Here is a 13452-nt window from a genome sequence, read left to right on the forward strand (position 1 = left end):
TATGCGACTCTTCAACATATGAGTGTGCGTATACCACTTCCACATTTCTCTAGCATCATTCTGTAACGTTTCGCTCAATGTAAAAAATTACGCCACAGTCACCATCCCGCGCATGCTTCGCATAAGATCGATTTTCACGGTACGTGGGATCTGCCGTTTTTTTTCCTTTTTTTATGGCCACCAGAAGCAGCCGCGAAAACTCAGTTACGGGAGTGAATAAATACTACTACATCAGCCACAAGAAACTGTCGACCGACCAATAACTCTCAGAAATCACCGGCAAAACTTTGTAAAGACAGTAAAAAATTACACTGACTATACTCGCTCAAAACCTCAGCGGGATAAATAATTATTGCCGTTTCTACGTTGAAAAACTCAGTAAGTATAAAAGTAAACTTTTACCTGGACTGGTACGTAGTAAAAGAAAAACCCAGAAAATGGAATGCGCTACAGGACAAGCAGTTTAATCCCTTTTCTGGTTGTTTTTGTTTACTGTGCACGGTCACACATTCTGAGGGCTTTACAAACGAGCCTTTTATATCTGACACTTTCCTCTCGCAGTGCTCTTGGTCGGCGGGGTGGTATTGACGTCTGGGAGCGGTAATGTAAAGTAATGCATCATTACCGTGACCTCCATGGTTAATTCCTGCAACGCGTCGCTGCTAAGCGTCTGTCTCATTCAGCGCGTTTCCAATAGAAGTGGAATTTTGTGAACGACCTAACACACAGCGAGATGCTGACCTTGCCAAGCCGCGGCTAGAGTTACAGGTAGCATATAGAGTAACTCTAGCCGCGGCCTCACTCATACCACCCAGCCATATTAAAAATAGGTCTGCGACGCGTGCCTGTCTCGCTTGGCCTGGACACCGCCTTCCCCGCTTGCGCTCGCCCTGAGAAAAATCGCGGCCGGGCAAGAGGGTAGACACGACGCGCGTTGCGTTTCCTTCTATTCCGGCCGGGGTGTCCAATAATTTTTTAAAATGCCGCGGGTTGGCGACCTTAACTCAAGTTCTGCGTCCAACCAGCGAGGCTCTTCTGGCTGTCATGCCGCTTTCTCTGATTAGTATCTAACCGTTAACTACTACAGTTCAACAAACGTTTGTTTAATCATTGATCATGGACGTCAGTCGTCGGGATGGAGGTGTGCTACCAAGAGCCAACGTGGGTGCATCGACGTTAAACGGTGCTATGGCCGCCAAACACCAATAGGTATTGTGCAAGCACTCTTATGTATCAATGTACAGTAAACATTCAACTACTTAAGTAAAGGAACGTTTTACTTTCGTGTTATACCGATTACTATGACAGACGGATCAACCATGTTTTCTTCATCTGTTTATTTCTTTTCGTTAAAAGAACTCGCTGACAGCAAGAAAAGTGCTATTATTCAACTTTCCTGTCTAATGCGTGGTCAGCCCCGACGATATTAACCTGCGAATAGTGTCTTAAATCAATCCTAGCATATCCTATGATCCTAGGCTCCTTAAAGCAAGCCTGTGATGCAAAAATATCACATAGTTTCCTGAATACATCTCACTGATAATGAATGCGAGAAGGCATTGTATGGCACAGCTTCCTAGTTTAATAATCAATCTGCAGGCCTAGAACTACCACTATTAACCATGGTATTGCTATCTTAATTCAAGCACAGCTGTTCACCGAACTCTACGTTTTCTAGGCAGCAGGACGGATACATATCTATGAGAATAACGGTACATATGTGTAGCATATTTATGCAATGTTAGAACAAATGCTAAGCAAATGACAGGAGCACACACATGATCGACATGAATAGTACGAAAGCGCATGTAGTACGGCTTGTAAATACGTGCAGCGAGGCTGATACCAAAACAAAGCTATTTCTAGATCAAAAATTCCGTGGATTTCGCTATTAACTTGTGGCCATGCACGTAATCGTGCATCCGTGCTGAAGCATGCAGTAATGAACTTATACCAAGCGACTACTGCAAAATTATCGCAAAAGGATGTGCTGAACCGCTTCAGACACTTTAGATTTAAATAGCTAAAAATATTCCCCTGCACCTCAGCCTATTGCGACCTCCAGTAAAGCGAATATATGACAAACGGCGTAGGACCAGTGCGTTATAAAACAGTCCTATTTATATGTAAAAGAGCACGAAAGTCTTGAGAACGCTTCTTAAAGCACCACACATTCAAGCAAAGAATTTCCCGCACGTTCAACTATTACGGGCTCGATCACTGGGATTATTATCTTGTTTTGGTTCCAGGTGAGCAAGCCGGATTGTCTCCATTTCTGCAAGCTCCTTGTCGGTTCGACGGAGTTCGACTTTGACAAAACCGTCCAGAATATCGCCGTACACGAGGGGCTCTTTAACATCTGTCGGCTTCATCGTGTGCCAGGACAGCTGAACAGCACCGCGTTCGCGGGGCGAACAAACTTCCCAGTGGTTGTCCACCTTTTTGAAGTGCGTCGCCCCTTCGATCCTCTTGAAAGGACCCAAGTGCGCTTCTTCGACCATGTTGCCGATTTCGGAGTACGTGTAGTCTTCCGTCATTCGCGACAGCTGCAGGAAGTTGGAGTCGCTCAGCGAGCACGGAACATGGCCAATGTGCGCCTTGATTAGCCGGATCCTCTCGGCCGAGCCTGGAAGGCCTACGTGAACCCATTTCTGGAAGAGAGACTGCAGGTCGTTCGGGAAGAGCCAAGGTTTTCTCGCGGATGCCACTACGGCCAGTTTCTTTTTGTCGGTCGACGCTACCCGCTTAATATACTCGGGTAGCTCCGTCTTGAACCGCTGCGCATAATCGATCTCTTCGGCTGCGAGCGCATTGCCGTATATGGTATCCAGCAGGTAGAAAAACAGCATCTTTATCTTGTCCTTGCCCTCGGTGAACAGCGACTCGAGCTCCCTCTGGCAGTCACGGCCAATGGAGCGGCCCATGAACTGCTTCATGCGCACATAGTGCACCTCCCAGCGCGGGTCCTCCTTGGCAATCATCTTGGCCAGGTATATGAAGGCAGAGCCCGAGGCGCCGTATAGGAGCATCGTGTGACCTTGGCTCGGGTACTGTCGCACGAAGTCCAGCAGCGACCTCTCGGCCGACAGGCAGCCCTCGAGTCGCAGCGTCTCCTCTTCAGCGGATGCAGCTCCGCTGCTGCTGGTCGAGCCAGTTCCCCGGTTCTCGTTGAGCAGGATGACGGACTCCATGGGATGGCACACGCTGAGCCGACGGCGCGTGCCTGCCAGCTTGGGTGGCCGCGGGGGCGTCTTGGGGGGCGTCGCGTCCTCGTCCGGGCAGGCTCCTGCAGCCGCCCTTGTGAGGCTCTTGTGAGGACGGCTACGTCCGCACAAAAGCGCGGATGGTGATGATGATGATGATCCTCTACACATGGCTCATACCCACTCTGGGGGATTGGCCAAGAATTGTAGATATGAAGATTTAAAACTACTAAGTTAACACAAAAGACAAGTACACATAAAAAGAACTAGTGCAATAATTATTTCTACATTCAGCCCAGACTTCTCATCCTAACTAGAAATTAGAATAATGAAATTACTGTGGTACCGAACGTCTTCTTTTTTATTGATTTTTTTTCTTATTGATTCATTGCTATTATCGGAACAGGTTTGCATTTAAGAACTTAAAAACACATTCGTTTTGTTTCCTGAAGGAAAGCAATTACGGCATCAAAAACATTCCTGTGACCGACGCCCCCCTTCGTCTTCCACTTTGCCCTTATTCCATGCAGCGGGAAGTTGCTCGCGTGTTTTCCGATGATGATAATTCTTTCCGATGGCGTGAACCCACATGCTGAGAGAGGCGCCGAATCAGATGCGTGGTACTGTTTTACGCGCAATAACGATCATGATACATGAAGTAATGTTGTTGCGCAGCCACAATACAGTTTATGCGCACTATAGGGGATGGTATATATGTGCATCGATTATTATTTATTAAACGGTAAATTGATTTTATTCCTGTCGAAAACTATTGATAATGATAGTAGAAACTATTGGTATTTTTTTTAGTCCTAAGAGAGAATAAACACCTTCTTTTACATAAATGCGGTCGTTTGGGCACGTTGGTAATCCATTTTGAAGAAACCTTAGAGCGCACGGAAAACACGCACGAAAAAAGGCACACATATACTCACAAGCGCCTGTCTGTGTGTATATGTTTGCCTTTCTTCTGCTCTGCTTTCTGTGCGCTTTTAGTTTTCTTATTTACATGGTGGCTAAGAGAAGGCGCCCTTAGTCCAGGATGCCTCAACTTCGGGCAGCGCCCCTCGCGACCACCGTTTGCTGATTGTTGAGGTTGGAGCTGAAAATCCCGTCGCACCTTGGCATTAGAAAAAAACTGAAAGTAGGGGGGTAATGAGCATAATACTGACAAAGTAGTTATAGAAGTAATGAAGCATTCAACTTGGAAAACAGTGTTGGTGTTGTTTTAAGTGGTTGACAAGTGGAATTTTTCAGTGAATTTGTTAAGTATCAGGTGAAACTTAGAATGCCAGTTCAGCACCTTCATCAGACAATCACCAGACTGAGGTGTCACACGGTCACCTTTGATTGCAATCGTGCCCGATCCGGATCGAATTTGTTGATCGTGATTGGTTTCTTCCCACAAGCTGCAAAAGCGAGCCAATCACGGTTGAGAAATTTGATCCCGATTGGGTTTATTTGCGATCACCAGCGCACCGCGCGACAGCCGCATTAGAGACGACGTGTGATGTACGATGTACGGCTGCTCTAATTTCATCGATGAAAGAAAATTGATGTAGTAACGACTATACGTGTTAAAACTGTCACGAATGAAAGCATAGATCTTATTAGTTTGTTCAGAAGAAAAATGAAGAACTGCGTTAAAGTGGAAAGTTGGGCTAGTTCGTACAAATACATCCTCAAAGCAGCGCGAAAAGACGTAGGGCTAAGAAGGTACGAACACACAGGACGAGCGCTACATGTTTGTAACACCGCTCGTCCTGCGTTCGTACCTTCTTAGTCTACGTCTTTCCGCGCTGCTTTGGGAATTCACGGTAATAAACTGCGCAAATTACAAAGGGCAGGTTCAAAAGGAAAAAAAAAATACAGGACAGACGCTGACTCGCAACAAAGTTTAATCACATATGACCGGAAAATATATACAGAGGCAAAAAAGGAGCGAAGAATGCGATATACACAAATCATGGTTACTTTTCTCATATCATCCCAATGTGCCACCAAGATATGCTAATTTCATCTCAGATAGCGGAATCGAAGACTGGCTGATGCATACTTAGCTTTTTCGGGCTATCTGTGCTACCTTAACAAGTAACCTCGTGTTCACATCTCTGCGCATAGAAGCATGCGAGAAAAAAGAGAAAGAAAAAGAAGAGAATGCGCGTGTCACATTCTTCTCTTTTTTTTTACTTTTTTTGTGCCACTGCATATATTTTCCGTTCGTATGTGATAAAACTTAGTTGCGAGTCAGCGCCTGTCCTGTTTTCTTTTCAACCAGTTCTTTCTCATTTGCGGTGTTTAACATCATGAAATAAAGAAAGCCGTTGCTAGGGTTACGTCCAGACGTAACTGTAGTCACCGTTATCGTTACGTCCAGATTAAAGTCCCTAGATTTTTCCCTGTTGAAGAGCAGGGAAAATCTTGGGACTCTAGTCCAGATGTGGCTTTCCACAAACGTGAGTACATTATTTTCCTGTTGCTCAGTGAAGGCCCTCTGCGCCCTTCGGGCGCGGAAACCTAATCGTGGCTTCGCCCTCGCTTCGCAAGTGCGGCCATTTCGCTAACGCTCAATGGCCGGTTGGCAGGGTCTCGGTCACGCGCTACTGGCCGCTGTCGCGGCCACGCGCTGTTTAGCCCGCGCGCCTGCCCCGAAGGGGCAGGCGGAGGCGCACGTAACCCACGAGCCGCGTCGCGCTTCTCTGGCAACAGACTTCAGCAACACCTGAGACCAAAAAAAAAAAGAAAAAAAAATTGCACCAGCGCCGAGGTTCGAACCAACGTCCTCACAGTTCCGAGCACGACACGCTAGCCGCTGCGCCACTGAGGTCAATAGGTTCGGCTGGTCTAACGGGCTGTATTTGTATTGTCACGCTGGACGTAACTTTTAAGACTCTTTATTCTTACGTCCAGACGTAACTGCAACGGCTCGTACCGTTACGTCTAGACGTAACGCTAGACACTCCCATAAAGAACTTCACTGTACGGTGTTTGGGGGAGGGGGCACGTTACTTTCAGTGATCTGGCTTGCTTCTCGAAAAACGCTAAAACACGAGAACAGTTCTAGATAACCGTACGTTTCCTGAACCACAAAAGAAACTGATCGAAATGGGAAACGGGGCTACACATTTTAATTTTTGTTGACTGCACGGTGACCAAGGTTGTACAGAGAGAAGGCGGGGGAGGTAACGAGTCCACGGTAAACCACTGATGCCAGAATTTGTGTACGCAGAACGCGCTGCTGCACAGTACGCATTAGACGTAAGATGAATGAAGAAAAAATGCGAGACAGAAAATGCAAAAAGCCCGGATGACCTACGAATTTTATCCAAAAAAGGCAGAGGTTCAGGGAAAGATGGAAGCTTGAAGACGTGAAAAATCCTTGGAACACACGGTGTCGCTGTAGCCGAAGTTTCGACAAGCGGACTTTTCTTCTTCAAGACTGCAACTTTAAGGTTACAGCCTTGAAGAAGAAAAGTCTGCTTGTCGAAACTTCGGCTCCGTAGACAAACACATTTTTCAACTCTACGAATTTTATGTAACAGATAATGTCTATAATACTGCCGTAAGTGTACGTATATCGGCGAAGATCGTATGCGTAGGTTTGCCTTTACACTTTGGCCCCGGGGCCTTAAGGCCACTACAGTCGGTTATAATCGAAGAAAGAAATGTTAGCTTCGCCCAAAGCCATGATTGTCCCTCCAACAGCGCGGATACTCCCTCCACTAGCGATTACCCATGTACGTGGCGTCAAGCACTTCTTTTTGCTTTTCAGACAGTTGACGTTCCCATACAGACACGCGTTTGTGTCGCTGGTTTAGGTCCGAAACTTGAACGTCCTAGTAAATTTCGTCAGGGATTCTTGCATTGCTGATCAGCCTAACGTATAATGTTTTAGGTGGCAACGACGAACCTTTAACTACCAATATGCGTGGTGCTTACATTAGCCGAGAAAAAATACTTGCGGTTCGAGCGGGAAGAAGGCAGCACGACTGTCTGTCACAGGTCAATGGCAGGCGCACCGTTATATTGTAGGCGGAGCGAACATTTTTTTAACACGAGTGTGCTTTATGCCGGGGTCCACCAAGACTTTCATGACGTATTTCCGTCACGAAAGTACGTCAGCAAAATGAACGCCATCAGATGGCAAAGAAAAAACATACAGAAATAGTTCCGTTGACGGGAGCCGAACCCATGACCTTAAGGTCCGCGACGATGGCTGAGCCGACTGAGCTATCCCCAAACACATTACGGAGGCTACATGAACGCGCCTTTTATCTTTCACACTTTCCTGTCATAGTTCCCTTGGATGGACGGATGGATTCTATGAGCGTCCGCTTTATAACGGAGCGGTGACATCTGTGCCACCCGAATCGAAAAAAAACGAGAAAAAAAATCACAGCATATCCACGGAGTGAATGATGATGAGTGGGCGAAGCTGCGGAGGTTCATCGGTAAACCGTGAATCTTCCGTGAATTCTGCCCAGTACATCATCACCGACGTGAGATCGGGCGCGTTTATACTAAAGGTTCGATGAGTTATGACGACTTGCAGCTCACTTTAATTTTACATGTACGCTGTGAATTTTCATTGTTTAGAAAAGCATTGCTTTAGAAAAATCTGGCGTCTTTCGTTAAGCAGCTGGCGTCTTTTCGTTTTGCTTTAGAATCATCTGGCGTTCTTTCGTTCTGCTTTTACAAAACATCTGGCGTCTTTCGTTGGTTTATTTCACCAATCAACGGCGTTTTGAACAAAATTTTTATTGTTTAATCACGCACAGGAGAAATCTCACCAGGCACTACCTTGGAGGTAAACAATGGCTGCTAATGGGAATGAGAGACAGAAGAAGTCGGCTTTTAGCTAACACTTACACTTCTACTTCTACTAACGTTTCCTACTGGAACATGCCAATGGCTGCTAATGGGGAATGAGAGACAGAAGAATGCGGCTTTTAGTTAACGCGCACGCTGCGAATTTTTTATTGTTCAACAACGCACAGGAAAAATCTCCCACCGGCACCACCTTGGAGGTCAAAGCGTAAGACTTATTACGCACTACGACTACTACTACGACTACGAGGGACGAACGGGTGCCGCCTTAAGGAGCTTCGCCCCTAAAAACGCGCCGTTGCTACGACCGTCCCATTCGCTTGTTTCCAATACAAGTTTAATTTCGTCAACGCTTTAACACACCGTGAGGTGGCAGCTTTAGCCCAAGCCTCGCTCATAGCATTTATCGATATTGAAAAATAGCTCTCCGACGCTCGACTGGGTGTCGCACCGCGCTCCCCGCTCGCCCCATAAGAAGTAGCGGCCAGGCTAGAGGGAAGACACGACGCGCGTAGCGTTTCTCTTCGCATTTCACGACGCTTTGAAGGAGTGCATATTGAGGATCAGTTTTTATGATGTGCTTGTTGATGCCATCTTTGCGCGGGATTCACCATATGCGGTGTCCACATATATGCTAAAAATTTCAGCTACCGCAAGGGTTAAATCATGATCATGGGCGTTACTTGTCGGTATGGAGATGTGCCACTAGGCGTCAATGTTAGTGAGATGCGTCTACATCAAGCGGTGCTACATCTGTCCAAAAACAGTAGACAAGCTCTCATATACCAATGCATTATAAACAATAAACTACCTCTGTGACGACACGTTTCATTTTCGAGTAATACCGATTCCTATCACGGAGGGATCAGCCATCATTTCTTTTTCCTTATCTTGTAACCGAGCATAGGTTTTATTCATAGTATATCAAGTAAAGCTCTTGCTCCTAACGGCTATTTTGCATGGATGCCACGGCGCACGCTGAATATCATCGCAAGCACGTGAGAGGCGGCCACATGAATGCAAGACATGTAAGCGGAGACAGTGCTGGTCATTCACAGTCATTGTGAATTATGTAGCTATATGTTGTTCTCCCATAGGACACAAAGCTGTTTATTGCAAACATATGCACGTTGGAATGTAGCTAGAGTTTTATTTTACAAGAAAAATGTCTTCAACTGTGCTGCAGCTACACTACAAAACAGTTGTGCAATGTTTTGTTTTACGTTGTACAACAGAACGTTGTGAAGCAATGTGCACACTTTCTTTGAACAAAGCTCAGTTCGAGATCCCTGCTGGAGACGAAATTATATGCTTACTAGTCCGCGGAAGCAAAACGTTGCGTAATGTTGATAGAATTCTCAAGTAGCAAACAAAAAAAAACTTCGGCACGTTGAGAACATCCTATGCTATAGTTCCAAAAATATATCGTTTTGTGGCTATTAGAAATTAGTATCAATATGTCTGATTTTTATGTACATTTGTCATTTCGTTTATAAAGTACAATTTGGAGTGTTTCAGATCTCAAAGTTTTTCAGATGCGCCCAGAACACAGAAACGGATGCAGTCGTAAAAAGAAAAGGTGCTTGCTGCACCTTTGAGCTACGGCTATTCTTTCTCCCAAAATTAGTATTTGCAGTTCCATCTTTTCTCGGTCAGTATCAGCAAAGAGACGTTGGTTTCGATAGTTACGGTAAACAAGAAATGCGCGAAACATTGGAAAGTTTGAATGAATGAAACAACTTTATTGCGAGATCCGGCTAGTTGCTGGTCCGGGCCAGACCGCTCAAATGGAGGACGGAAGACCTTGTCTTCCACCAGCCTCCCTGGCCTGCTGGATAGCCTAGGTTCGGTCCTGTAGATCGGAGCTGAGCAGCGTTTTCCGCCATCGCTCCCGCAGGTTGCTGATTGAGACACCCCCATAGCATGTGGCTTAGGGAAGCCTTGTCTATTCTACATGCTTTACATATTGAGTCTGGCTAGATCTCTGGGAACATCCTGTGTAACTGAACAGGGTTGGGATAAGAATTGGTTTGCAATGTGCGCCACTCGGTCGCCTGTTTTCTATCTAATTTTGGGCGAGGTGGAGGGAAAATCCTCCTCAAGTCTCGATAGTACTTTGTGTATTCTCCATAGCTGGTTATTCTGTCTTTCATTAGTAGGTTTGGGCAACAGCATGTCCCGACGAGGGTACCCCTTGGGCTGCGCGGCGGGTTAGTTCTCGCGACAGCGCCGGGACCGTTTCGTTCGGGTTGTAGGTGGCTGTGTTTGTGTGTGGGGGGAACCAAATTAGATATCTACGTTCTTCCGAACACGTCAATTCCTGTCTCTGGGTTAGAATTCTCAGGGCATGTTGCGAAATACGTCCGTGCGCACAATTCCTGATCGCGACTTGTGAATGGCTCAGAATGAAGCTGTGCTTAGTGGAGGTGAGGGCCATGGCGATGGCCACCTCTTCAGCTTCCTCTATTTTTGTAGTTAGGACAGTACATGCGTTAATGCATATTCCGGTAGCGTCTACAGCCACTGCAGCATGTGCTCTCTGCTTGGCGTATGGGCTCGCGTCTACAAACAGGGATATTTCACTCGTGCCGTGTATCTTGAGCAACGCTTTTGCTCTGTGGCGTCTGCGTTCTACGTTGGTGGTGGGGTTCATGTTTCTAGGGAGTGGATTTATCCCGATTTTGTTACGGATTGGGTTGGGAATGTCTCGTTTCTCTCCGTACTGAACGTGGTATGTAATATCCAATTTTGTCAATATGTTCTGCCCGTTTTCATCGCGGACAGCCTTTCTAACTGCGAGACGCGCTGGGCTTCGGCAATCTCCTCTAGCGTGTTGTGAACGCCTAGTTTCAGAAATAGTTCCGTGTTCGCATATCCTGGAACACATAAGGCCTGTTTGTACACTTTCCTGATCAGGGCGTTGATTTTGTTGCTTTCCGCTTTGTACCAATTCTGGAAGGCCGCTACGTATGCAATGTGGCTAATTACAAACGCCTGTATTAGGCGCATGACGCTGCTTTCCCCCATGCCTCGGTGTCTATTTGTAACTCTGCGCACTAGCCTCATTGCGTTAGCGACTTTAGTTTCTAGCTTGTGGACGGTTTTCCCGTTGGTTCCCTTGGATTCAATGATTAGTCCTAGGACCCGTGTATGCGGGATTGTGGGTATAATTTTGCCATCGGCCATATAGACTATAATGTCTTCGTACTGGCGGCTGCCTACGCATGATTTGGGCGGCCTGCTTTTAGCGTTGGTCTATACAGAAGAAGTTCCAATTTTTCTGGCCAACATCGAAGACCCGTACCATCTAGGTATCTCTCCACATAGAGCAGAGGCTTCTTGCAGCCTCTGATCTATGTAGCCGTCGCTACCATCGCCTATCCAGATGGTGATATCATCTGCACAGATGGAGTGATGAATTCCGGGAATTTTGTCGAGTTCCTTCGGAAGACCTACCATTATCAAATTGAAAAGCATAGGCGAGATCACGGAGCCCTGTGGCGTTCCGTTGCTGCCCAGCTCGTAGAGATCTGATGTAAGATCCCCTATAGAGATCCTCATTTTCCTGTTTGACAGGAAGTTTCTGAGATAGTTGTACTGCTTTCTCTCCCATGTTGAGACTCGAGATTCGACCTAGAATCGCGCCATGTGCTGCGTTATCGAACGCCTTTTTGAGATCCAACCCGGGGATGGCGCGGGTGGATCTGGATTTATTGTCGAGGATTTGGTGTTTAAGCTGCAGCATGGCGTCCTACGTAGACAAATGCTGCCGGAAGCCTAGCATTGTATCTGGGTAGTGACCACCGTCATCTAGGTAGTTGTTTACTCTACTGAGAAAGGCGTGCTCCATTAGCTTCCCCACGCACGACGTGAGCGAGATGGGCCTGAGGTTTGCACTGTTGATTGGTTTTCCCGGCTTAGGTATCAGAATCGTTTTGGCTTCTTTCCATGCCTCGGGTATCTCTCCGCTGAGCCAACACTCATTGATATACTCAGTTAAGAATTCTATCGAATCCTCGTCCAGGTTTCGGAGCATGCGATTGGTTACGCCGTCTGGCCCCGGTGCCGATTTAAGATTTAGCTTGTGAAATACTGCCCTGATCTCTGCCGTGGTGAATTTCTGGTCTAGCTTTGGATTGGCGCCTCCCGAGTAATCTGGGTGTCGCACGGGCGGGCTCTGTGCAACGTATATGGCCTTTGGGTCTTCGAATAACTGGCCCTCGTTTCCCTTGTGATCGTGCGTTAATTTGCGAATGGTGTGCCTCTGTTCCGTTTTGGTGTTTGTCGGGTCGAGAAGGAATCTCAGCAACTTCCACGTCTAGGAAGCGCCGAGCTGCCTGTCCATGTCTCTGCATATCTCTTCCCATTGTTGCTCGTTTAGTTGCCTGCAATATGCCTCAATGTCCTTGTTTAGTTGGGCGATCTTTTTCCGTAGCCCTCTTTGGTGTCTCTGCTTCCTCCATCTCGCTTGGAGTGATTCTTTCGCCTGCCATAGGTGCATAAGCTTCCTGTCTAGCCTGTCGAGGAGAATGTCCGCCGCCATTACCTGCGTGGCCTCCCTGACGTTGCTTATTACGTTTTCACACCAGCTCTTAATGTTCGATGTGGGCGGGGAAGTCGACTGTCGTCTTATCTCCCTGAATTTGTCCCAGTCGACTAGGCGTTTTGTTTGATTGGATGACTGAATTTCGTCGTTTGCGCGCCGGATGTGCGTTACTAGAATTTTGTGGTCACTACCCAGATCGTCGAAGGTGCTATGCCACGTCGCTCCTGGGGCGTTTTCGGTCATAGTGAGATCCGGGGTCGCGTCCCTTTGGACTCTTGTACCTATGCGCGTGTGCGCATTGGGCTCGATGGTTAACGTTAAGTTCTCGTTTTGTATACACTGCCATTGATATTCACCCTTGGTAGAGGTGAAGCCGTAGCCCCAAGCTTTGTGTGGAGCGTTGAAGTTCCTTATTTCCGCAATGTTGATTAATATTTGCATTTTGTTTTGATACGTGTGATCTATGACAATTATTATAGCGCAAAGCAAGACGAAGACAAAAAAGGTTCACAAAGACTTCGTCTTGCTTTGCGCTATAATAATTGTCATGACCTACCAACTAGCCCAAGCCGCTACCCTTCTAAGTGTGATCTATAGTATGCACGCTGGATCAGTGTAGTAAAAATTCCGAAACACATGCTGTCATTGAAATATAGTCTTCGTTGCATTTGTACCAATTATTCCCTTTTAGGGCGCTATTTATTTGAGCTTCTTTACTGGATTATTAGAATACGTTACTTGCAGTCTTTTAGGGCGAAGACTTGAGCGCTACAAAGGACGAACCACAAACAAGAGAAGAGACTAGCACTGATGCTGACTAACAACTGCTTAAGTTATTAGTGTGAAGTAGTTGTCGGTCAGCGTCAGTGCTTGTCT

At 46.6% G+C, this 13452-nt stretch overlaps 1 protein-coding gene across 1 annotated transcript; it reads right to left on the reverse strand.

Annotated features, from left to right (window-relative positions):
• Positions 1-2198: 2198 nt before the first annotated feature.
• Positions 2199-11591, reverse strand: LOC119403602 (vacuolar protein sorting-associated protein 4A). Its single transcript, XM_037670527.1, has 2 exons — positions 11335-11591; positions 2199-3321 (listed from the first exon to the last, which is right to left on the reverse strand). The coding sequence occupies exons 1-2, from the start codon at positions 11589-11591 to the stop codon at positions 2199-2201; spliced, it is 1380 nt and encodes a 459-aa protein (XP_037526455.1).
• Positions 11592-13452: the final 1861 nt, after the last annotated feature.

The sequence above is a fragment of the Rhipicephalus sanguineus genome, chromosome 8 (assembly GCF_013339695.2).
Source record: "Rhipicephalus sanguineus isolate Rsan-2018 chromosome 8, BIME_Rsan_1.4, whole genome shotgun sequence".
NCBI classification, from domain to species: domain Eukaryota; kingdom Metazoa; phylum Arthropoda; class Arachnida; order Ixodida; family Ixodidae; genus Rhipicephalus; species Rhipicephalus sanguineus.

What these genes read in the sequence shown, in the direction of transcription:
- LOC119403602 (XM_037670527.1), bottom strand. Translation starts at nt 11,591, where the DNA reads ATGAGGATCTCTATAGGGGATCTTACATCAGATCTCTACGAGCTGGGC. An exon ending in TGTGGAGAGATACCTAGATG is followed by an intron (nt 3,322 to 11,334) that starts GTACGGGTCTTC and finishes GTGCGGACGTAG; the next exon opens with CCGTCCTCACAAGAGCCTCA.